This window comes from Rhipicephalus sanguineus, chromosome 2, assembly GCF_013339695.2.
Source record: "Rhipicephalus sanguineus isolate Rsan-2018 chromosome 2, BIME_Rsan_1.4, whole genome shotgun sequence".
Lineage (NCBI taxonomy): Eukaryota > Metazoa > Arthropoda > Arachnida > Ixodida > Ixodidae > Rhipicephalus > Rhipicephalus sanguineus.
In genome coordinates, this window is record NC_051177.1 from 13,575,864 (window position 1) to 13,599,116 (window position 23,253).

The following is a 23,253-nucleotide window of genomic DNA, read 5'->3' on the forward strand; positions in this document are numbered from 1 at the left end:
TTGACAGTATTGAAGGGAAATGGAAGAAAGTGTCGGAGTCAGGTGTTCCACCTCTGCCAAGAAAGCCAGAACATCAAAATGTACAGCTGGCTTTTATTGTTTGGAAAGAAATGGTACTGAGCTCACCACTAGCAGCGTTCAAGAGGGCTGTTACCGTATTTACTTGCGTTATGAATGTACATGCATAATGAACGCACCTCCAGCTTTAGTCATCAATATTGGGATTTTTTTTTCTCCCACATAATAAATGCACCCCCGGTTTCGATCCCCTGCAGCCCCGTGAACGGCCGTGCTGTAGCTTTCCCGCTTCACCCGATTCAGCTGATGTTATGGCAACCGGAGCAGCGGTTCCTCAGCCTTGCACTCTTCTTCATTTATTGTGCCAACTTCCTCCTGTCGCTTGCCTATGACTTGAACCAAACATTGCCATGAGAGCACAACACATACAAAGGTGTGCTGGTCCCCTCTAAAGATATGAGGTACAGAGTGTGCCAGTGCGGGTGACCATGCCCGATCGGTTAACTCTTTCAGGACCGCCCCATTGGAGCATCGATCATATATGATCGATGGCTTTCCATGCGCTGACAAGTTCATAGCTTTGCGTCTTTTTACACATATTGCTAGTCTAGCGTGTAGTTTTATCACTACACTTTCGGTTTCGGCATAGTTTGCCATTTTTCCGGAAAGTGGCGACACATGAGAGAGAGATTTGTAGGCAGCGGTGGCAGCGAATGTAGCAAACCATAGCGTCGGGTTCTCGTCAGGCCGTGCAATGAAATCGACGTGATTCCGCTGCTTCGATGGCAGACTTTTTGATGGGTCGAGTAGTGAGGTGTCCAAAGAGGACTGACAGCTCTGATTTTATTTCGGAGAGTGATTTGGACGAGGATCAACCTAGGACTTCAGCTCATAGGTGAGCGTAGTTTCGCATCCACTTGTCTCGTGAGTAGCCAAAGGGGCATTCTGTTTGTTCACATTGGGTTATTTCTGTTTGGTGGAGTCTCAAGCTTTTAGAGAAGAGCTCATCCATCAGCTTTTCAATCTTGACGATATCAGGCCACCTGCTCCACCCCCATCCACAAGCCAGAAAATGTAGGCAGGTGCAAGAATTGCAAGCTCTGTTATAAGCAGAAGGAAACCTAGTTGAAAACAGATGTGCCTTTCAGTACCTGTCAAGTACATTTGTCTTTCACTACTGCGTGGCACTGCTTCGTTGAGTGGCACAAGCCTCATGGGGCATGAGTATTGCATTTGTTTAGAAGCACACCAAAAAAAGGTGCTGTAGATATGTGTACCAAACTTTTCAAAGGAAGAGGCAATGAAGCATGTTTTTGTATATTGGATTTTTTTTACTGTACTATATTTGCTCAAGTATCTATGTTTATTCCAACTTTCTTATGTTGTCCTTGGAGGAAGTGTTCAATAGGACATATTTTACTACGTATAATCTTTAGGGGTGATATTTCAATCTGTATGAAAGACCATTTCATTAGCTTCATTTTGATGTACGTAACAGAAATATAGTGTCATTACTTGATTCAATAAAAAAAAAACTTCTGACACCCTACCTAATGGCCTCTGTTTTACATGGTCCCAAAAGAGTTAAAGTGCATATTTCGTGACCCACACAGCTCGCCACTCCAGCTCTTATCTCCGTGTGCCTTTCACGCAATGGAGACGGCCAGCTCATGTCATCTTTGCTTAAGCAGCGTTCGTCGGCCACGCTTTCACTCGCACATAGAACATACACGGCGAGCTGGGCAATGTTATTGTTTATGGAACGTGACGGCAAAAATGACCCTGCAGTGTCCGTATAATAGGCCTTTTTCAAGCACACGGGCGCCACCAACGGGCGCGCAAGCGCTCATGGGAAATGTGTGTACGCCGCACCAGCCGCCGCGACGAGCGTGCAGGCCTCGCGTTGTAGCTTTCCGCTTGCGCCGTGCCGAGACTTCTTAGACACAGGGAATTTGGCAAGGTGCAACCTGTCACGGCGCAATTCAACCACGAACTTCAGTGTTTAGCTGCGACGGTCTTTTGACGATTTCCATCTGTCCCACTGTTGGACCAGTTGAGCGGCTCAGAAGCGTCACCTCTTATTTATTTATTATCTTTTTTTGCACCAGCGCGCCTTACGGCATAAATAAAAAAATGCAACTTGGTTGCCTATAAAGTGCAGGAGCGGTCTATGATTCGCGGATGCATTTGGAATCAACGTCCATCGACACTGTCGACGAGTACAGTGTGAGGTTCTGATATTTAAAGAGTACACTAGAAAGTGTAGTCGGCATTTGGGGAAATGAGATACATTCATTGCGTCGCTCGCACCCTACTATATGTAACGAACGATATGTGCCTACTAACCTTCGTTGGTGCTATAACTGCAGGTTGGAATAATGGAGCGAAAACAAAAAGGGAGCAGTACAAGGAAGGAAATGCACCAACCAGCGCTCACACACAACTGCACGTTTATTGCACGCGTGAAAAAAAGCATATATACAGAAATGGCAGTGCGTCGCGCGTGTCATAAAGAGCGACAAAAAGTCAAACAACCAACGTGTGTGCTTACAGTCGATTAATAAAGTTGAATTCCTTGTCTTGTAACGATTGAGAAGGTTGACTGACACAAAGTGTGGCGTTATTTGTGACATGATATGCCTCCGAAATTTCTCGCGTTGTCTGATTAGGTTGATGGTACAAAATTAGCTGTGCTTTCGAAGATGGGATTCCATTTTCATGACTGACGTAGCGATGCGAGATGAGACGGCTTCATTCAATGAATTTCGATGCTCGCTGAGGCACGTATTAATACATCGACCAGTCTGGCCGATGTACATGTGGACACAAGAAAGAGAAATTTGCGGTTAACTCCTACACACTTTACAAAACAATTGGCATGCCTCTGACCGCGTTTTTCTTTGCCCACCGCAGACCCCGGTGACCTTAATGCGACTAAGTTTATTTAAGGCGGCAAACACAACCTTCACCCCCACATCGCTTTCCTACGTTCTTGAGGCCATGTGCCTTCTTATACATATGTGGAATAACTGCAGTATTTCTAGTAGTATCTTCATTACTTACGGATGGAGGATGTCCATGTTAATCTTTATTTGCCATGCGAACAGATTTTCGCAAACCGATACAACAATATGCAGGATATCCCGTCTCTTTGATCACATTGCAGCTGGAAACTACTGCTCATCTTATGTGCGCAAGTTTTTTTCCAATGCCGTGCGTAATCATGACATCACAATTCCTCATTTAACGATATTCGAATGCGCCGACGCGAAATTAAACACCCATTTCTCTGAACGCGGGCTATACTGCCTGCAAACATGCTCTGCAGTGAAACTTAAAAGCATGTATCAAGAAACTGCGAATTATCAAAGAAAGGCATCTCGCAAGTGAATTCTAGTCCCATCCCTTTTTCTTTAAACACGTTTAGAATGTGCTCACTTCTATGTACAGCGCGGGACTTGTCAATTAAAATCAAATAATCATCTGTATGCCTGAACACTGTAACACCTCTCTACAGTTTGGTTAAACCCGATCACGAGCCGCTATGGCTCGTGATCACTTAACTGCTACATCCGGTATACATCCGCTCGGTAATACCTACACTGACTGCATCATTCCCTTCGCATTTCATGCGTAGAAATACATGCAGGTGCGTTCAGGCATGTGTAGTATTTAGGATTTAATAATAGTCAATCTTGGGCGACGCGTTTTTTTGTTTCGTTTGGTACTCCCATGGTGCCAACGAGCAGCAAGCGATGAAACAGCTGGCGGGCTCGCCTTACACACTTTTCCCATAGTGCTTCGCGTGCCCGCGGGGGGTTCTGGGATTGCTTGAAAAAGGTCTATTGCTATTGCAGTGAAAGGTGTTTGCAATTGCAAATAGTGTACGCTTGTAATTACTGCAAAAGGTAAGCTGTCTAACGTTGTTTTTTTTTTTTGCATTACAGCATTTCCGCTCACCTCAAAAGGTTTTGGTAAAATTCACTCCACATAATAAATGCTTGCCTCAACCTTGCTTCAGTTTTTTCAAAAAGAAAAAAAATGCGTTTGATTAAACACTGTATTCTTCATGCCGAAAAAACAACTGCACGGCAGTACGCAAGTTTGGAGTTGGGAGTCAAACGGGTGGTTCAGCAGTGGCAGCTATAGCTTGACCAAATTTTTGCATGTCACGTCAAACGCCAAGGTTTTCGTAGGCTGAAAAAGTGGAAATACCCGGGGACGTACTTCAAAGCCAGCAGGGCCTGACCATTGTAGTTCGTCAAGAGGGCCAGGTTGATGATGACTAGAGGCTCAGGCTTTTTGCGATCAGGTATTTCAGATTCAAATTTAGACTCGAATATTCAGAAACCGATAGTTTTTCTGCATTTCCGTGAAAAAAAGTTAATTCTGCAATTTTTCACTTAATCGCAGAAAGTTAGGGCCTCTAGTCAGGAGCATATTATTAGGCTTGTACAAATAGTAAATTTTAGGTTCGAAGCGAACATTAGTGATTTGGTCGAATAATTTCGAATCGAATTCAAATAGTATATATCACATATAAAGAAAAATCAGCATATTTGTCATAACCCAACTAATGTGCACAATATTTTCTTTAAATTGAAACAAGGCATGTGGAAATGTCATTCTTTTGGTTCAAAGGGAAGTGCAAGCAACTTTGAATAGTAACAGGATTTGACTTTTGGTAAGTGTGTGATAACCTGTAAAATACATTTCGTTTTAAAATTTACTGTACTTAGAGCGTATAAGCCGGTATAACAAGCTTTTAAACTTAAGAAAAAATGATGAGTCGATGTGTGGGTAATTTGTTAATTTAACATTGAAGTGGGGCTCCGTGGCAGCGCAGATTTTCTCTGGAAAGGTGTATTCACTGTGTAGCACCCCTCCACTGCAGTGAAACCACCTTTAGAGGGGGTTTCATGTGGTTTATGTATGTTTATTTGTTCATTTCGAATACTTCGAAATTTAAATTTGTCTCGAAGCGAATTGGAATACTGTAATATTTGTTTGAATATTCGAACTGCTCGAATATTTGCACAAGCCTGCATATTATGCATTCCTCTATTTGCCATTTCCAATCACAATACGAGCACTGTGATGTCTACAGATTGTACTGGCGATGCGATTCAGTGATGTTGGTGTGGTCCAGAACATTGAAATTCTGTCATATGTGAATTGGCAGTGCTGTTTAGCATGGTGGTTGCATGCAGGAAGAAGTTCAAGACACGCTCAGGTGACACTGTCAAATTGGCAGACCTCCTTGATGAGGGGCTGCAGCGTTCAATGCAAAAGCTGCTTGAAAAAGAGCGAGACAAGGTGAGTGACCTTTCTGAGGATCCTTGTGGAGTTGCATGGCAACATGGGCAGCATTCTTCAAAACTCTTCTACTGTGCCTTTCAGTTTCAAATTTCGCATAACATGAAAACAGGTTGAGAGTAGAAACTTGGGCAATGGTGTTTTCGTTCATGACAGCACAACGTGCGAAACGATAGAGCAGAAAAAGAGCGCCATTTGAAAGTGTGCCATGGAGAGAGATGAGGTTGAAGGCACATCCCAAGAACGAAACACCACTCACGCAGCTTCTCTGGCCGCATTGAAAGGGGCCGAGGAAGGGTTGCAGCAGTGTAGTGCTCGGCTAGGCCAGGCAGTGTGCTCTGTGTGGTGATGGCATTGCTTATCTTGCTGTAATCAGCGGCAGGTACAATGGCCGGCAGATACGTGTACACTCTCTCCGTATGCTTAGTGTAGGCCGTCATTCTATCTCGGAAGTTTTGGATAATGTTAATGCAAGAGGCAGCATTTCTCTCAAAGGTGGTCAGCAGGCATGCCAATGTGATACGGAATAGGTTTAACAAACCATTGGGCTGTTTTGAAAGTTTCAATTCGTGCAAGTTTTTTTTTTTCTATTCAAGTACACAGAAGTTTCCCAAGACCAGTGGTGCATTTAGAATTATCCATTATTTTGAAGAGATCTTCAAGTCCAATGTATTAACAATTGCAAAGTGTTGCATACAAATGTCTCATTTTGCTGATCTGTAAACCAAGCGTAAAATGTATCCCCCCGGCTCAGTTCTTCATGTGGGCCAGTAACATACTGTAAAGAAGTAAACAAACTTAAATTAAGTGTGCTTTCATAGAGACATGGATCTTGCAAAGGAAGTCTCAAAGTTGCCGTATTCCCAAGCATAATGCCAGCTTTTTTCTTCCAACTCAGGATATTCTTCCCCTACTTTGTGGTCTTGAAAATGAATGAACAGCCAGCTCTAGTTTCCAAATTCACTCACTTCAGTTGATGATGCTCCCCCCACTTTGGTGCAACAGCAAAGCAAAACTAATTATAGGCTGTTGCACAGCTAGAAGCAACTAAACTACAATCAAATGCCTTAACAGTTATCTTCCAAGTAGACCCCCACGCGTGCCGGATTGATAGGTTCGCCTGTTGCATGGGCATGCGCAGATAAGTTTTTGTGCCTTCTTTCTTTTCAGCCGTTGTGCGTCTCTTCAGTTGTTAGTCGGCGTTTGTGGTGTCCTGACTTCTTTCTTGTGTCTGTGTTTGCACGCCCTGTCTATTTAGAATAAACTCTCAGTAAACAGAAATCTCTTCAATGGAACTGCTGCTTACAAGGAACAACTGCCTCTAACATGATTGGTTTCGTACTAGTATTCTGCACCCCTGTTCATCTCTCAGTAAATGGAACTTCTGTTAAACGAAACACATTTTCCTGGTCCCTTCCGGTTCCGTTTAACGAGAGTCTACTGTATAGTGCACTAAGCCTTTTTTTAGTATGAAACTTTCTGTGCCTGCTTCTCTGCGATTTGGTGCGTCATCGTACTGGTCGGCTGTATTGCCAAGTTAATAGCTCTCACTGTCAAGGATGCAGTCACTTTAGTGCAACTTGGTACTGCAGCTGACAGCAGTTGTGGTGCAGTAATGTGCTTAGCCTTGCTCGGCAGCGTACTCCAATATGCAGTTGACATGCTGCAAGCTTCTTTTCGTGATGTTACATTTTCTCTTGATGGCTCAGCGAAGGCTCGCTTACCCTGATACTCACAGTGCATGGAATTTGCATAATTTTGTTCTCTTCTTTGAAGGTGACCATTTTCTGCAGTGGGTCATAATCCTAATTGCCTGTAGCTTGACCACTGCTGATGTTCGGCCTTGTTGGTGTGACGTAACAACAGTAAAGCGCTTGAGCACAGGGACACAGGAAGACCACACGTGCTGTGTTCTTCCTGTGTCCTTCAAGCGCTTTACTGTTTTTATGCATATAGCAGCAGCTGGTTCTAATGAACTCCAATGGCGCAGCCAGTGAAACATTTTCTGCTCTTCATGGAGCAGGTGTGGTTGATGTATGTTGTACGTTTATTGGTGAAACAGGCACCAAACGTAAGCCTGCAGTTCAACAGAATGCGTTGGTGAGAATCCATAGTGCTTTTCTGGCGAAAAAAAAAATGACACAAAAAAAAAATGCCGGTCTCTGAAGTTTTGCTCCAGAAGCTGAAAGGCAAGCGCCAGAGGTGTAGAAACGGCACAGAGAAAAAGAGGTCTGTAGTAGTGCCGTATTGCCACACAGTGGCTTCCAATCTTAAGAATGTGGCTACTAGGTACCAAATCCCAGTTGTATTTTCTGCCCCCCGGAAACTGTTTATGTTGTGCAGGCATGTTTGTAAAGAAAATAAAAAGGTGCAGTGTGAAAAGAGACACCTGAAGTTTGTTGAGTCCAGCGTAGGGGTGGTCTACAAGATTCCACTCTCTTGTGGCAAAGTGTATGTAGGTCAGTCAGACCGCTGTGTGAATCAGCGCCTTAAGGTGGTAGACCACCTTCAAAAGTGACTTTTTGTTTTGCGAGGTAGATTTTTAGTTTTTTGTTTTTGGTGCACGCCCAAACATTAAAAAATATGTTGCAACAAAAATTATCCTCCTTAGTTTGCAAGTTGCAGCAAGTTTTGCATACCCCATGCTCGTATAGCGAAACCAAAACCACATTGTGTTTTTTTCAAAAGTAAGTGTTTCGTCTGTATTAATGATAGTCAATATAGTAGTACTTTATCAATTTTATTTTGACTGTTACATAAGAGGATGTCAATAAATATATAACTTTGTGTCTATGATTGTTTTTAAATCTCTAAAAATGGCCACAAGGGAGACACACACCTCTTGCAAGCTCTGAAATCTTTGTTTCCGTTTTTCTCAAAATAAGAATTTGCTCCAAATCATGTGATGCAAACTTTCATAACTTTTTCCTCAGTGTGCGCTTTGAACTGAAATTTTGTATAATAATTTACAACATATATATATCTGTGCAGTGAACTAGAATAAAAAAAAATTGATGGAATATTTTTTAATTCACAGCTGATTTTCCAAACACATTCAGTCTAAATTGGCTCTCTTTCCCAGTCTTTTTGGTTTTTTAAACATTACTTCCTTGATATTTACTGCATAATATTTATCCTAGTTCACTGCATAGCTCCAACCTTTAGTTACACAAACTTTACTGAATTAAGTCACCCATTAGTCATTTATCATGGCTGGCGTGACTACCACTTTTAATGCAATTTTTGGCAAAGATTACCTCCCAATAAATAAATAATCAATATTTTCCAGTATAAATGGCTGGGTAAGTTAAATAAGACATGCTTGTTTTGAAGAAAATGTTATTCTAACGCTGGCTGCTCCTAAAAAAAAGTTTTTTTTTTAAAAAGTGCAATTGCCAAGCTTTGTAAAGACCGACTACTATCTTAAAGGAGCACTGACACAAAATTTCGAAGGCGAGATAATGAGTTAAATATATGTATGCGGAGCCGTACACAACGTCTACGAAATATCAAGGGCCAATATAGCCTAGAACATATTTAAAATCAATTTTAAAGTGCATGCCGCGCGACTGAGCGAGATGCGAGCGCTTCGTGACGCCGACATCAACGCGGGGGGTGTGTAAACAAACCTACGTCACGAGTTTGTGTTGGCTGGTGGCTGGTTGTGCCCTTGCGCTTGTGCCGTGCTACCTGCCATTTCTTCCTCCGTGCCTGCGGCTTGGCGTGTTCTAGTTGTGTTCTCTTCCGCTGTTCGCTCGTCGTGCCCGTTGGCAGATGTTATGGCCCGCTCACGCTAGCAGCAAGCCTGCCGCAACGGCGCGGTGCCGCAGAACGTCTGCCGTCGCAGCACGCGCGAGAGCTGTCCAACTTGCATGGCAAGCTTCGCCGGCGAGGCATTCGCGCCTCCGAAAAACATGGCAGCACTGCCAAAAGCGGTTGTCGTCCACTTCGAATCTATCAAGTGGCCGCCGTGCGCTCTGTAACGTGTAAGTTCCGAACTGATGCTTCCATTTGCTTTAGAGTCATGTCCTTAAGCTTCGACAGCAATGTATTCGTCCCGATTCGGCGCCGTTTTTGAGAGCCATAGTCAAATAATCGATGCTCTAAGCTTAGCGAGTCGAGATGGGCGCTTCCGAATGCTCGGAGGACATAGATTACGCGTTTGTTAGTTGTTTCTAATCCTCCATAGCTGGCGCCACATGACCTGGTTCGGCGCTCGCCGCCACCCACCGCACTCACGCTCGCGCGTCGCCTACATCACAATTTTGCGTGTTCACGTGGCCAGCTGTGGCTACCCGTCCTCCGGAAGTAGTGCTGCCCAGCTCGGTGCTTTGAAACCGAAACTGCGACTGGGCGCTCTAAAAACGTCTCTAAATAAATAACCGTCGCGCACTCGCGCAAACGAGGTTTGCAGCCGTGATAAGTGGATCATAAGCTATCTATTGCAACAAAAAAAACAAGGTGCAAAATTTTTGTGTCAGTGCTCCTTTAAAGAAGAGTTGTGACACCACTGCTCTAGAATTATCATAAGCATTTTACATTCAGTCGTTGGGTTCGCAGTGCATTAATGTGCCTTCCATAACCTTGTTTACCACTGAATTTTGTTTTCCGGATTCGCTATTGTGAGTGCGCTCAGGTGACCAAATTGTGGTAGTTGTGCGCATAGTGTGCATGACGCATATCCTACCGGTATCTGGTTGGTATAGAGTGGAGTGACACAAAAAATCATGTCACTTGAGAGTAGCGCTGTGTTCTGTCTTTTTTCTTGTGGTGTCGTTTTTTTTTTTTGCGCTAGAAAAGCACTGTGGGTAAGCCTGCAGGTCTGGTGCAAGTGCATGGCATGTGTCCTCCTCGCAGGTACTGACACCCGATGAACTGAAACGTGCACAAGAGGCTGTGGCCTATGGATGCATCAAGTATGCGGATCTCTGCCACAATCGCGTCCATGAGTACGTGTTCTCATTTGATCGGGTGAGCCAAGGTTTAACTTTTTCATAAATAACACTGTGCTAGAATTACATGAATGCTATGTACACTCTTGGAAGGGCCTTTCACCATGCCAAGGTTTATGGTACTGGCTGAAGTAGGAAACGTGTTCCCTCCCTGCTCATCTTGGTGCCTACGGATTGTGGTACCGGAGCTGCAGGCAGCATGTCATATGTGATTGCTGGCAGGCACTTTCGGTATTGTTTTAATATCCACTTTTAACTTTGCGCACCTTGCAGTCGGGACACACCAACCTGGTGATGGGCAAAAACAGCCGACTGCCATACAGCAGCCACTTTTCTAAGTTTCGGACAGATTTTATTACTGGACTCTTGTTTGCCTCACGAACCTCCTCCACAAAATTTTTTGAAATCCAGCGAGCAGAGTGCTTTCTCTCTCCTTTCGTCTTGTACGAGTGCTGCACGAAACTACACAGAGAAGGGAAGAGGGCTATGCACTATCCAAATGCTGCATCACAACATGTCACGGCCTTGGGCATTTTTAAACCTTTGACAGCATTGGCAGCTGATTGAAATGTCACACCTGCTTGCTGCCAAGTTGGAATGACATTGTTAGGGAGTGAGCAAGCAATTTTTGGCTCTTTTTGACACGAAACTGTAAATTTCCTGCTGCATGCAGTCAGTAATAGTAATTGACACAGATTGCCAGCATTTTCCGACTATGCTTAAAAAATGCATGCCTATGCGTCAGTGTGCTCAATTAACATTTGGGAACTTGGTTTGTGTTGGAGCGGTATAGTGAACATGTATTCTGTTTGGCCTGCATTTTATTTCTTGTAGATGCTCGATGACAGAGGCAACACTGCTGCCTATCTCCTCTACGCTCTCACAAGGATCAGGTATTCACATGTTTCTCACTCCTCTTGTATCGGTTGTCCTAAAGGGTCACCTGTAAGCACACTCGACCCACTGGGCTAAGCACCCGGGCATGCACAATCTGAACGCTGATGAATGTGTTAAACAAAGGTAAAAAGATAGCTCTTTCCATGGTGGAAATAGTAAAGCCCTCTCTAGGACAGCACGGAGCATTGGGAAAATTCCGAGTTAGCAAGGATTAGTATTGGAAAGATGGGGGAGGGTGGAGGGGGGGGGGGTAGCAGTCACTTATTTGAACCTGATAAAGCTACAGTCAGAATATATAGCAAAAATTACAGTTGAGTGTAAAAGTGCCCCCTATGTTAGCTTGTGGTGAGCCAGTGAGGAAGCTGCACTCTATAGCAATGCAATTGCCATAGGTAAAACCTGCCATGTCCTGCTATCATCATTTTTACCATCTTTCGGAGAAAATGCATCCATATTTGAGTTACTGCTGTAATACTGAGTGAACTTGAGAGCAGATATGTTGTGAAAAAATCTCTAGAGACCAAGAACTGCATACACAACAGAAAATATTATTGGATTGGGCTAATGTTGATGACAGAGTAAGTCGCCTCTTGTTGAATTCAGCTTGCCATAATGTCCATGCGTAAACACTAGAGGTGTGCGAATATTCGAAATTTCGAATATTTTTCGAATAGTGTTTGCTACTCGATTCGATTCGCACTGGAATTTTACTATTCGAACTTCCCAAAAACAAATACAGTCAACGTCCGACTGAAAGTGACCCCTTCAGATTTTCAATATGCTTCACCTCATTACATTCTCGTATTGCGGCAAAGCTGCCTTTCAAGCTCCGTTGCGGTCTAACTTGGCCAAGACACAGTCAACGTCCGATTGGAAGTGGTCCCTAGATTTTCAATACGCTTCACCTCATCACACCCCCGTATAGCGGCAAAGCTGCCTTTCAAGCTCCGCTACGGTCGCAAATGTATTAACTCGAGAAAACGCTGGTTCCAACATGAAGATGAAAGATGTGGCAGAGTTGGGGGCTCAATTAATGCTGTTTTGGGCCTGAAATTTGGGCAGGTAGTCCGAAAAATCGGACGCCGAAGCTTTTTAGCATTCAAAATTTCAGATGTTCTTATATATTGTCTACAAGGCAGATTTGGAACTCTGGACTTGAAGGGAGCACACCCTTGTCCGCCACATCAGTTGGGCTTCCACAGAAGTTGAAAGAGGAGGAGAGGCTGAGAAAATGGCATCTTTGCCTATCACGTGTAAAGTGTTGTCGGCCACACTTTGGTTGCACCAAATCATGTACATAAATACAATTCGGCCTCTACATTGCCTCATTCTTCATAAGACAACTATGAAACACCACCCTGCCAGTGCTTCATCAACCTAGCAAAAAGAAACACTTTCATGTTGCTATCTGATGAGAACATACTTAGGGATTCTCTGAAACTTTTTTCTGTAATTTCACTTCGAAGTATTCAAAAAATGTTTGAGAAATATTCTAAAATTATTTGACTCGATTCGCACTCAATCTTTATTATTCGAATTCGCTTTGCACCCAAAATTTTTCTATTCGCACAGCTCTAGTAAACACCGTTCAATTGCACCTCACGGGATTGGTCGAGGCTGATCCGATGGTCAAACAAGACAACAGCAACTTGAAAAGCCACTGCTGTCAATTACTTTGTTGTCTGCTAGGCAAAGAACAGGCACAGAACAGCCAGAGACACCGTTCCGTTTGATAGAATGGATATAGAACGGTCTGCGGGTGACTTAGATTGGATCGAAGCGTAGCCACTTGGGCCGGAGAAGCGAATTCACCTGCTGGTGTCTGACTTAATCCAATCCCGTGCCTACAGTTTGTGACAATGTCCACCAGTGCCACCATGGAACATCTCTTGTAATTGCGACACCACCTTGAGCCCAATCAAGATATTAACACAAATAAATTGTTAGTAGAGCTGTGTGAATAGCAAAGTTTTTGGTGCAAAGCGAATTCGAATATTGAAGTATGAGTGCGAATCGAATAGAATATTTTTCGAATATTTCTCCAATATTTCTAGAATATTTTTCGAATACTTCGAAGCGAAATTGCAGAAAAAAAAGTTAGAGAGGATTCCTAAGCATACTCTTATGAGATAGCAACATGAAAGTGTTTCTTTTCGCTAGGTTGATGAAGCACTGGCGGGGTGGTGTTTCATAGTTGTCTTATCAAGAATGAGGCAATGTAGAGGCCGAATTCTATTTATGTAAATGATTTGGTGCAACCAAAGTGTTGCCGACAACACTTTACACGTGATAGGCAAAGATGCCATTTCCTCAGCCTCTCCTCCTCTTTCAACTTCTGTGGAAGCCCAACTGATGTGGCAGACAAGCGTGTGCTCCCTTCAAGTCCGGAGTTCCAAATCTGCCTCGTAGACATCGATATACAAGAACATCTGAAATTTTGGATGCTAAGAAGCTTCGGCTTCCGATTTTTCGGACTTCCTGCTCAAATTTCAGGTCCAAAACAGCATTAATTGAGCCCCCACCTCTGCAACATCTTTCATCTCCATGTTGGAACCAGCGTTTCCTTGAGTTAGTGCATTTGCGACCGTAGCAGAGTTTGAAAGGCTGCTTTGCCGCAATACGGGGGTGTGATGAGGTGAAGCATAATGAAACTCTAGGGACCAGTTCCAATCGGACGTTGACTGTGTCTTGGCAAAGTTCGACCGTAACGAAGCTTGAAAGACAGCTTTGCCGCAATACTGGGGTGTGATGAGGTGAAGCATATTGAAATTCTAGGGACCACTTCCAATCGAATGTTGACTGTCTCTTTGCAAAGTTCGACCGTAACGGAACTTGAAAGGCAGCTTTGCCGCAATACTGGGGTGTGATGAGGTGAAGCATACTGAAAATCTAGGGGCCACTTCGAATCGGACGTGGACTGTCTCTTGGCCAAGTTCGACCGTAACGGAGCTTAAAAGGCAGCTTTGCCGCGATACGAGAGTGTAGTGAGGTGAAGCATATTGAAAATCTGAAGGGGTCACTTTCAGTTGGACGTTGACTGTATTTGTTTTTGGAAAGTTCGAATACTAGTAAAATTCCAGTGCGAATTGAACCGAATTGCAAACACTCTTCGAAATTTCGAATATTCGCACACCCCTAATTGTTAGTCATCGTGCCCTTCAATTTCAAGCATTGAAAAACAATGCCCCCGAATATTGATACTCAGTTATAATAACCAATATTTCTACTATGTGCATTGAAAGCATTTCTGAATTTATGATACAGTCCCCCAGCAGAGCATCGCATTCTTTCGGGTCGCTTCGCCTGCTGGCTCCCTCTCTCGTGATGTTGCATTCCGTTTTATCACAGAACATGTGCAAGATTGCGTGCCTGTTATGCCCACCGAATTATGTGCACTGTGCTTATTGGGACAAATGACCAAATTAAGCAAGTTTGTGAGGTCTATTGGTGGACAGAGTTGTAGGCTGGGGCACAGTCGTGCTAATCAGGAGTTGCTGGGAGCTGCACCTGTACAACAATTAGTACTTCACCAGTAGTGCTCTGCGAGACATTTACCTGCAGTGGGAAGTCTTGCAGTTTTTTCTCATCCATCTCAGTGCCACATTGCTAATATCAATACACCTTTTGTAGCCATCGTGGTGGAAGCAAACATTCGACTGATTTCTTGGCTGTTGTTCTAATGAATTGTGCACAGCAGCACTACTGCATCACGTGCCATGGTTGGATTACTCTGCTGCAGGTCAATAGCACGCAATGTTGGTCTGTCCTTGGATGTGCTGCGGAATGAAGATGTGAGTGTGCCTGTGGAACACCCCAAGGAGCGCAAACTGGCCAAGGCCCTGCTCCGCTTTCCTGAAGTGTTGGCCACCATGCTTGAAGAGTTGTACTTGCACCCACTGTGCGACTACCTCTTTGATCTGTCCCAGACATTCTCAGAGTTTTACGACAATTGCTACTGCATTGAGAAGGACCGCACGACAGGCAAGTGCCAGCCTATGTGTTCTATTATGGACTTTAGTGTTAAAGCATAAAGGTTGCTTCTCACAGCCGATGTGGGCCACTACACTCGGCGACAACTTTCTGTGGCAATGAAGGGAAAGCTACGGGGGCGGAGCGTCTGCAGATGTACTGCTACGCGAAGTAGTCCGGTTTGGCGCGCGTCTTGTAACACCGTGGAAAGTGATGGCTAGCGGTGCATTTTGACGCAAACACTGCTTAGCGTCTTAGGCACGGGTAAAAGGCGCGACTTTTTCACGCACGCAAAAACGCAAAGTGACAACGTGTAAAGTAAAAGAAATACAAATATCTTGCTTGTGTGCGCTGCGTTCCGTCTCAAAAAGCTACATGTACAAAATGAAGGAGTATTTTATATATCTCACGCAGAAAATACGGATGCAATTGGGGGACTACATTCATTAGTGGTAGGATACGTGCATTGTGGCTCTGTAGCCTTCGCTTCATTGCCACGAAAAGTTGTCCGCGAGTATAGTGACTACCGTCTGCCAGACGAGAAAAAAAGAAAGAAAAAAAAAAGGTGTCAGAAAGAGCCTGAAGTGATACTGATTCTTTTGCAAATGTTCAACATACCATAATTTTGTTCATATGTGTTTAAAATTTGCATTCTTGTTTTATTGCATACAGTTCTCATTGCCAATTATTGTGATATGCTGATTTACTTCGCAATTCTCAGTTTAGAGAGAATTCTTGCTCTCAAAAAGACACATGAAATGTTTTATATTTTAAAAACCACATAATGTACTTGAAAATAATTGCATACTTGAAATTGGCACACAAATACTATGCATAAGCTCAGCAAGGGTCATCAAATTCGATCAACAATTTATGAAAAGTTTTAGAGCGCAGCATCTTTAAGTACATATGTATTACGATTTTGCCTTTGATATGCACGCACACTTTTACCCCTAGTGTCATTATTCCAAACACGTTGGTGAAAATAATGATTTCATAAAAAGCTATGCCACCTGCATAAACAACGTCACAATGACCTTTCAGCTATTTAAAAAAAAAAATTAACATGTGAAAGCTAAAGAGAGAACTCTTAATTAGGAAACCTCAGAAGGGAGGGGTGTACTTTGGCATGATGACATTTGTAGGCATGCGTAAATAGTAAATTTTAGGTTCGAAGCGAATTAAAAGTGAATAGTGATCTGGTATGATTTCAAATCAAATTCGAATAGTATATATCATATCATAAAGAAAAATGATCCTATTTTTCATGGCCCAACTAACCTGCACAATATATTTTAAAATTGAAACAAATGTCATTCTCATTGGTTCAAAAGGAATAAGAAGCAACTTTGAATAGTAGCAGGATTTAACTTTCGGTAGAATGAATGTGATAACCTGTAAAATATGTTACATTTCAAAATTTACTATACTTAGAGCGTATAAGCCGGTATAACAGGCTTTTAAACTTTAAAAATGATTAATCGATGCGAGGGTAATATGTTGACTTAACCTTGAAGGGGGGCTTCGTGGCAGCGCTGCTTTCCCCTGGATAGGCGTATTTACTGTGCAGCACCCCTTCACTGCAGTGAAACCACCTTTACAAGGGGTTACATGCGGTTTGTATGTCTATAGTTCATTTCGGATACTACGAAACTTAGAATAATTCAAATTCGTTTCGAAGTGAATTCGAATATTAACACATGCCTAGACATTTTACTGCATGTTTGCCACGTGGTAACACCACTGATCTTTGACAGGCTGTGAATATTCACCACGACTGAGAAAACATTTGTTCTGTGCAGGCAAGGTTGTCAACATTAACAAGGGACGCCTGCTACTCTGCGAGGCAACGGCAGCCATTATGAGCAAAGGCTTCTTTATCCTCGGCATCAGGACTGTGGAGAGGATGTAAGGACAAGAGTCTTAATAAAGCTCGTGCATTGGCACCCTTTTTAATTTTGCTTTCAAACTATGTCCATAAAACATACACACCTGATCAGTCAATGTAAATATAGCAGGTATGTTGCTCATTTTAATTCTCCCATGGCATTTGTGCCTAAGTGGTAAGGTGTCTGAACTGCAGGTATCACATGAATAATTACTGGTGTGCCTATATGGCTTGTAAAAGCGGCCACAAAGTTTTAGGCCTTGTGGCTGGCCAGTACACATGGAATAACACTTTCAAAGAAACAGCATTTGTTTTATTCTTTGCCAGAGGGTAAGAAAAAAAAAGGCTGTCCTACTAGTAAAAGCACCTGGGCACTTTCTTTTCACAGCGTCTTCCGTCATTACTGGCAGCCTCACATTTATAAATAAGTATCATTTGTCCAAATAGTATATGTACACGAGTTAGCTTGCTTGCTTGATACAAAAAGGCTGCCATGGCACACGTCCGGAACTGGGATCAGAAGACGTGCCTGTGCAGCTCTTGCAGTTGGGCATGCAGCTTTTCTTCTTTCACTCGCCTAATGTGACCCAACTGGAAAGAAAAATGCATGCATCACATTACTGCTTTGGCACAATTGCCCCAAAGATATTGCACTGCATAAGCATTTCCATGCTGACGCAACGTAAGACCATCATGGGCATAAAGAAATTAATGAATACTAAAACAAAATTAATTGTTGGCGGGGTTCGGTTTTAACATGCGCCCCCACGCTCTGAAGGAGAGTGTCTCGACTACAGGCCTACACCCATGCTTAAATGTGAATCTGAACCATATCAATGTGTTGTACGAGCAGGCCAAGCGACCGGTGCCACAGTTTGCTTAAACCATAAAATAACAAAAGCAATCACCGTGGTGTTCTTGTGGGAGCCTATATACAGAGACAACAAACCACTGCCACCCCTTGCACCATACGATACGCAGGAGCACCACCGACCGGCGAGTCTGTTCCGTCCATGAGCGCAGCCTCGTCGAAGCAATACTATGGTCGTGACTAGGATGGCTATGTGTTCTAACGTGATAGTTTCCAGTGCACGTATCGACTTTGTTTTATTGGCTCATGACGAGATGTTAGTTCGTCCATGTTTCTATTTCTATAATGAGATTACTTTGTTCGACAGCCTATATAAATTGGCATGGTTTCTATTAATAAACAAACAGTAGGAAGTTGGCGCCCGTGTCTTCACTTCGTCCCTGTCCTCTGTGCCATACCAATTTTTCTCAGGTAATGAACCAACTAGCTCGGCAACAAACCCTGTTAATTGTATTACTTTTAAGTGAGCTCTTTTTTGTGTCGTCAATCCACGCAACATCTGATTTACTCAACTGTGCTAACATCACCGCTGTTTCGTTATGCTGGTCAAGTATTGCATCAAGCAGAGGGCGGTGCCTTTGGAAGTGCAACTCCTCTTTGGAATTTTAGAACAGTCATGGGGCCACACCTGACAAATTTGCAAAGTACTGAAGTCAGAACTGTGGCGTCAAGTTCACTTCTACCAGCACTGGCCGAAAATGCTTGTTGAACGGCACAGTAACTGAGGAAGCCTCAGGGATTTCCAAAATTTGGCGGCGCAGAGCACGGAATTCCTATGGCAGCAAACCCGACTCTGTCTTCCACGGCGAGAACGAGCAGCTGCAGCCACATCTTCTGTAACTGTCCTTGGAGGTGCTTCAGTTTTGTGCGATGTTCAACAAGTGTTGGAAAACAGACCAAAATACAGCTACCAGCCTTCCACAACGCAGTCACCACTTGTAGCCATGGTCTGGGATGTTGCGAGCTGCACATGCGAGTTAGATCGGGAATGGGCCATTGCGGAAGGAGTCGACTGCCTACTATGCACAATGAGGGCCAAGCAGCAAAAGAAACCTCCGATTAAAAAAATTGTGAAGTGTTTGCAGACAAGGAGGGTGGGTTTGTCTTGATGCCAAAGGGAACGTTTGATGCGAAAGCCCAAGAGGCAATTCAGAAGAATTTTAAACCATAGAATGCCTTGCCTAAGCAGCAAAAATCCTTGGCCCTGCACTTGCTAAAAGAAAGTAACTGAAGCACCTACAAAAAGTCTGTGAAGGATAGCCTTGATCACACACAAATCGAAGTGCCCATTCAGAGTGATCGTCTCCGAGAAGGGCATGTGGCAAGACGAGGTCAGCAGCTATCTGCAACGATGCCTCGGCAAACTGTACGTAGAGGACCCATTCTTATTGCACAGTTCGACAGAACATGTACAAGATTTAGCGCAAGGCGAGTGCAACCACCAGGATAGGGATGGTAAAATCGATGAACGATTAATCGCTTAAAGGTCCAGAATTAATCGATTAATCGTCATCGATTTCTGCGTTTCGATTAATCAAATTAATCGATTAAAACTATTCGATTAATCGATTACGGCATCCCCCACTCCCGCCCCCAACCTCGCCCCTTGGCCGGAAGCGCATGACTGCGAGGCACGCTATCCTGAGACGCAGATCCTGAACGCTATCCTTATATGCAGGAAGTTGCAAAGCCGAATACAACTACTTTTTCTGGTTCTATTTGGGATGCTGTCGATCGCGCACTTCTACGCAATTGCGTTGCACTGGAGTACGATCCGATGAACCAAATGCCTTCTCAGTTCAAGATATAGTAATCCTGTAGTCGATCGCCGCACCAATCCGAACCCACCTGAGACTTGGCACAGCATGCAAACTGGCCTAGATCATGTGTTTGACGTTGGAATGGAGTGTTTGCCAATTCCTGCAACGTCACTAGCATCCGAGCGCCTTTTTTCGCATGCTGGATGTGTGGCGACCCAAGGAGGTGCCGGTTGTCGCCCGAGCATCTCGGGCAACTGACATTTCTTCACTCAGTAGAAAAAAGCATGTGGTTCGGAGCAGCAACCCCATGAAACAAAACAAAAGGGGACTGTTGAGAAAGTAAGCAGCACGTCGATTCGCCAACTTTTATTGCCGCGCTGTTTCATCGTGTTGCCGCATAAACGCATCTCTCCTTACATTTGATAAACGAGTAGTTTTCATCGCCTGTAGTGTCAATCGCAATTTTCCTTGTATTTTATTCAACCCTCAGATTTTACTCGTTTCTTGTGTAAGTGCGGCATTGTAACATGCGCTGCTTATTTCCTGACTGGTTCTTAGTGCCATTCTGTTTTACTCTTTAGCAAATAAAATATTGTTTACCAATGAAAGAGAGAGAGGGAAAATATAAGGCAGAGAGGGGGGCCTGAGCTAGTACGCCCCTGCCTGCTACTCTGCACTGGAAAAAACGCAACCGGGGGGGAGAAGAGTGATGAAATACGATGATGGGGAGATTATTAGGTAATCCGTATATACAAAATAAGACACGTTTGCTAGCGTAAAGAGGACAAGGACACTAGTAACCATCTTTTATTATGCTGTATACCAACTAGCCCAACTGTCCGTCTTATAGGGTATATACCATTTTCATAATTGTTGAGCTAACTTTCCTACGATGCAGTTAGCTCAATTAATGGCAGCTAGTCACTTCTTCAAACAGAGTGTTCAAGCGCGGCTTGCTTGCGCTGGGACGTGGAAAGTGTAGACTCAGCTCTCTTGACACGAACACGCATAATAGACAAACGCCAGCACGTGCAGCTACGACCTCGTCTCCACTTGAAGCACGAAAGTTTGCTGCCATTAGTTGAGAGAAAATGTAGCGCAGGAATGCGCACTCGCGAAGAATTGTGAAAAGGGTCTTATAGACCCCTTATGTAATCCGCAACTTTACGCGTCGGTTTACCGAACGTCTAGCATCCAGTGCATTACTATTGAAGAAGTGACCTTGTGACATTTAGTAATACTGCATGGTCGCATATTTAGGGAGAAATACAGCTTTCAGCTAGAGGCCCCCGTCTTCTGCTGTGTCAAGAAACAAGGACAGTCGCGCAATATGTGTTGTAATGTCTGGCGCACTAGATAGCGCTCACAGTTCAGGCTGCACGCACGATTGAAAAGGTGCGAGTGGCGCCGTGTTACGGCAACGATCAGATGAAACCTGCGGAGTATACTGGCGAGCTGCTGTTTTTTCTAGCCGGGAGGCAGAAACTCATGTCACTCTATTTCCCGCAATATTAATTAGAACTAACAGACACTAGACAATTATAGTTTAGCGTTAGCGTGATAGCGGGGGTTAAGGGAATAGCGTTACCGTGCCGCAAACGTTGGCTGCGGAAAGCGTGTTTTAGGGAACCATGTGCGGATGCAAAGCAGCGCATGGGTCGACTTAAAGTTCCGTTCATCACGGGCACCTTGCCCAATGTTAACACGTCCTTACAAGTGGAGCACACTATAAATTCACTGTAGTTGCTGTTGCTGTTACTCGTCCCGAACTCTTGTTGGAGCACGCCACGCGGGTTCATCGCGAGTCTGCAGAATCTCGCTCCCCGACGCCATCACGTGATTGCTGAGAGTGTAAGGGGGAGAGGTCACAGCGTCTTACCCAGCCCCTTACAGAGGCCCGAACGCGCTAGCACGTGCCAGCACACATGGTTTTGTCTGCGTTAGGCCAAGCTATGACAGCGTACGGCAGCCCGGGCCCCTAAAGTGCTCTGCACGTATTATCATCAAGGCGGTCGAAGAACAAGAGGAATAAGACTTCTCCTTGGCGCGAGCGCGCGCTCAGATGGCTATGCTAGGTGGTAGAAAGCGGACGGTCGCCAATGGAACTACGGACAAAGCCCAGCGCAAAAGCCGCTTTGCATCTAAAAGATCACTTGCTACGTGACGCCAAAAGGCAGAAAAAAAGTGTTCCACACTCGCCACCATGGCTGCGATCGGCGCTGACTAACACTCCTAGATTTAAATGCACACGTATACCCTATGAAGTAGACGGGCCTGTGCCTTCGGTCATTGCGAAGAAAGGTGTGCTTGTACCTCATTGTATTATCTCTGTGGACTGTGGAACAAGTACGTTGTGGGTGTCAAATTTATCGAACCAGTCTGTTGTGCTAGCCAGCGGTATGCGACTTGCGTCGTTTCAAGCAGATACCAGCCTCAGCATAGACGCCTTAAGTAATGACTAGGGGTATGCGAATATTCGAGTGTCGAATTCGAATCAAATAGTTCCTAATCGAATAATTCGATTCCACTTTTGAATAGCTAGTATTCGAAGTTTCAAATAATTCGACAGGGCGAATATCTAAAATGCGATAAAGGCCAATGGTGCAACTAGGTTAGGGTGGGGTGGCTAAAACTAATGCTAACGTCACCATTCGTTAAACTTTCACCGACATCGTTCAAAAGCGAGTGAATATTTATTTTAAAGGAGATTATGTAATTTCCACACATAGAAAAACACACGAGAAAACTGTCAAGTCCTTCACAGCATCACTTCAGAAAGGAAGGCATGTACTTATTGCGTAGTTCGGTCGCGTACGCCCGCAAGCGCCGTGAAACGACCTGACTTTTGGCCTGCGAAACCCTCGGTGATTGGCTTTTCATGTAAAAATTTGTTCACGCCGGGCAGTCGCCACTGCCGCGCCACACCACTAGTTCAGAGAATCCCATCATTCCAGCACGCAGTTAAAACGCTGCTGTGAACGGGCGCCCGAAGACTTTTGGGCCTGGAGCACACATGGCGATAAAGCACAACATTACCGTTGTCAGATGAGCCGCATTGCGCGACCATAAGGAAAGAAGGCTAGCTACCGTAACCCCCTCTGTTAGGAGCTAGATTAGAGTAAATACGGTATGTGGCCAGTTGTGATAAGCGTCAGCGATTTCAAGCGACCAAATACTGTTCCGGTCGATCTCCTTCACCCTGTGACACCACCCCCATCGCCTTTCGAAATGGTTAGAGTGGATCTTCTCGGCCCATTTCCACGTTCATCAAACAACAACCGTTGGGTTATAGTCTGCGTTGACCATCTGACACGTTATGCGGAAACCAACGCGATGCCAACGGACACAGCTATCGATGTACAGTGAACTCCCGTTAAGATGAACTCGGTTAAGACGAATTCTCGCTTACACCGAACAACACGGGACCATTTGTTTGGTTTCTCATAGACCCTATGCAAAAAAAAATTCGCTTCAGGGGAGATGCGGGTCAAAAAATGCGAGTTTTTTCAAAAATTATCGATTTTTTGTTTTCACCTGTTTTGTTAAAGGAGTCCCGACACAAAAATTTTCGCCCCGCGTTTT

At 44.2% G+C, this 23,253-nt stretch overlaps 2 protein-coding genes across 3 annotated transcripts in view; one reads left to right on the plus strand and one right to left on the minus strand.

The window, feature by feature from the left end:
- Window positions 1–17,074, plus strand: part of LOC119382429 (arginine--tRNA ligase, cytoplasmic) — a 68,762-nt gene extending 51,688 nt beyond the window's left edge. Inside the window, exons 10-14 of the mRNA XM_037650125.2 lie at window positions 5,229–5,334; window positions 10,192–10,305; window positions 11,121–11,179; window positions 14,923–15,164; window positions 16,955–17,074. Coding sequence (XP_037506053.1) covers window positions 5,229–5,334; window positions 10,192–10,305; window positions 11,121–11,179; window positions 14,923–15,164; window positions 16,955–17,064 — 631 coding nt within the window. The 3' untranslated portion in view covers window positions 17,065–17,074. The remainder of the gene's footprint in view (window positions 1–5,228; window positions 5,335–10,191; window positions 10,306–11,120; window positions 11,180–14,922; window positions 15,165–16,954) is intronic.
- Window positions 17,075–17,339: 265 nt separating this feature from the next.
- LOC119382431 (vacuolar protein sorting-associated protein 37A) overlaps window positions 17,340–23,253 on the minus strand; it is a 55,162-nt gene continuing 49,248 nt past the window's right edge. For both annotated transcript variants that reach the window (XM_037650129.2, XM_037650130.2), the window contains exon 11: window positions 17,340–17,631. In XM_037650129.2, coding sequence (XP_037506057.1) covers window positions 17,557–17,631 — 75 coding nt within the window. In that variant the 3' untranslated portion in view covers window positions 17,340–17,556. The remainder of the gene's footprint in view (window positions 17,632–23,253) is intronic.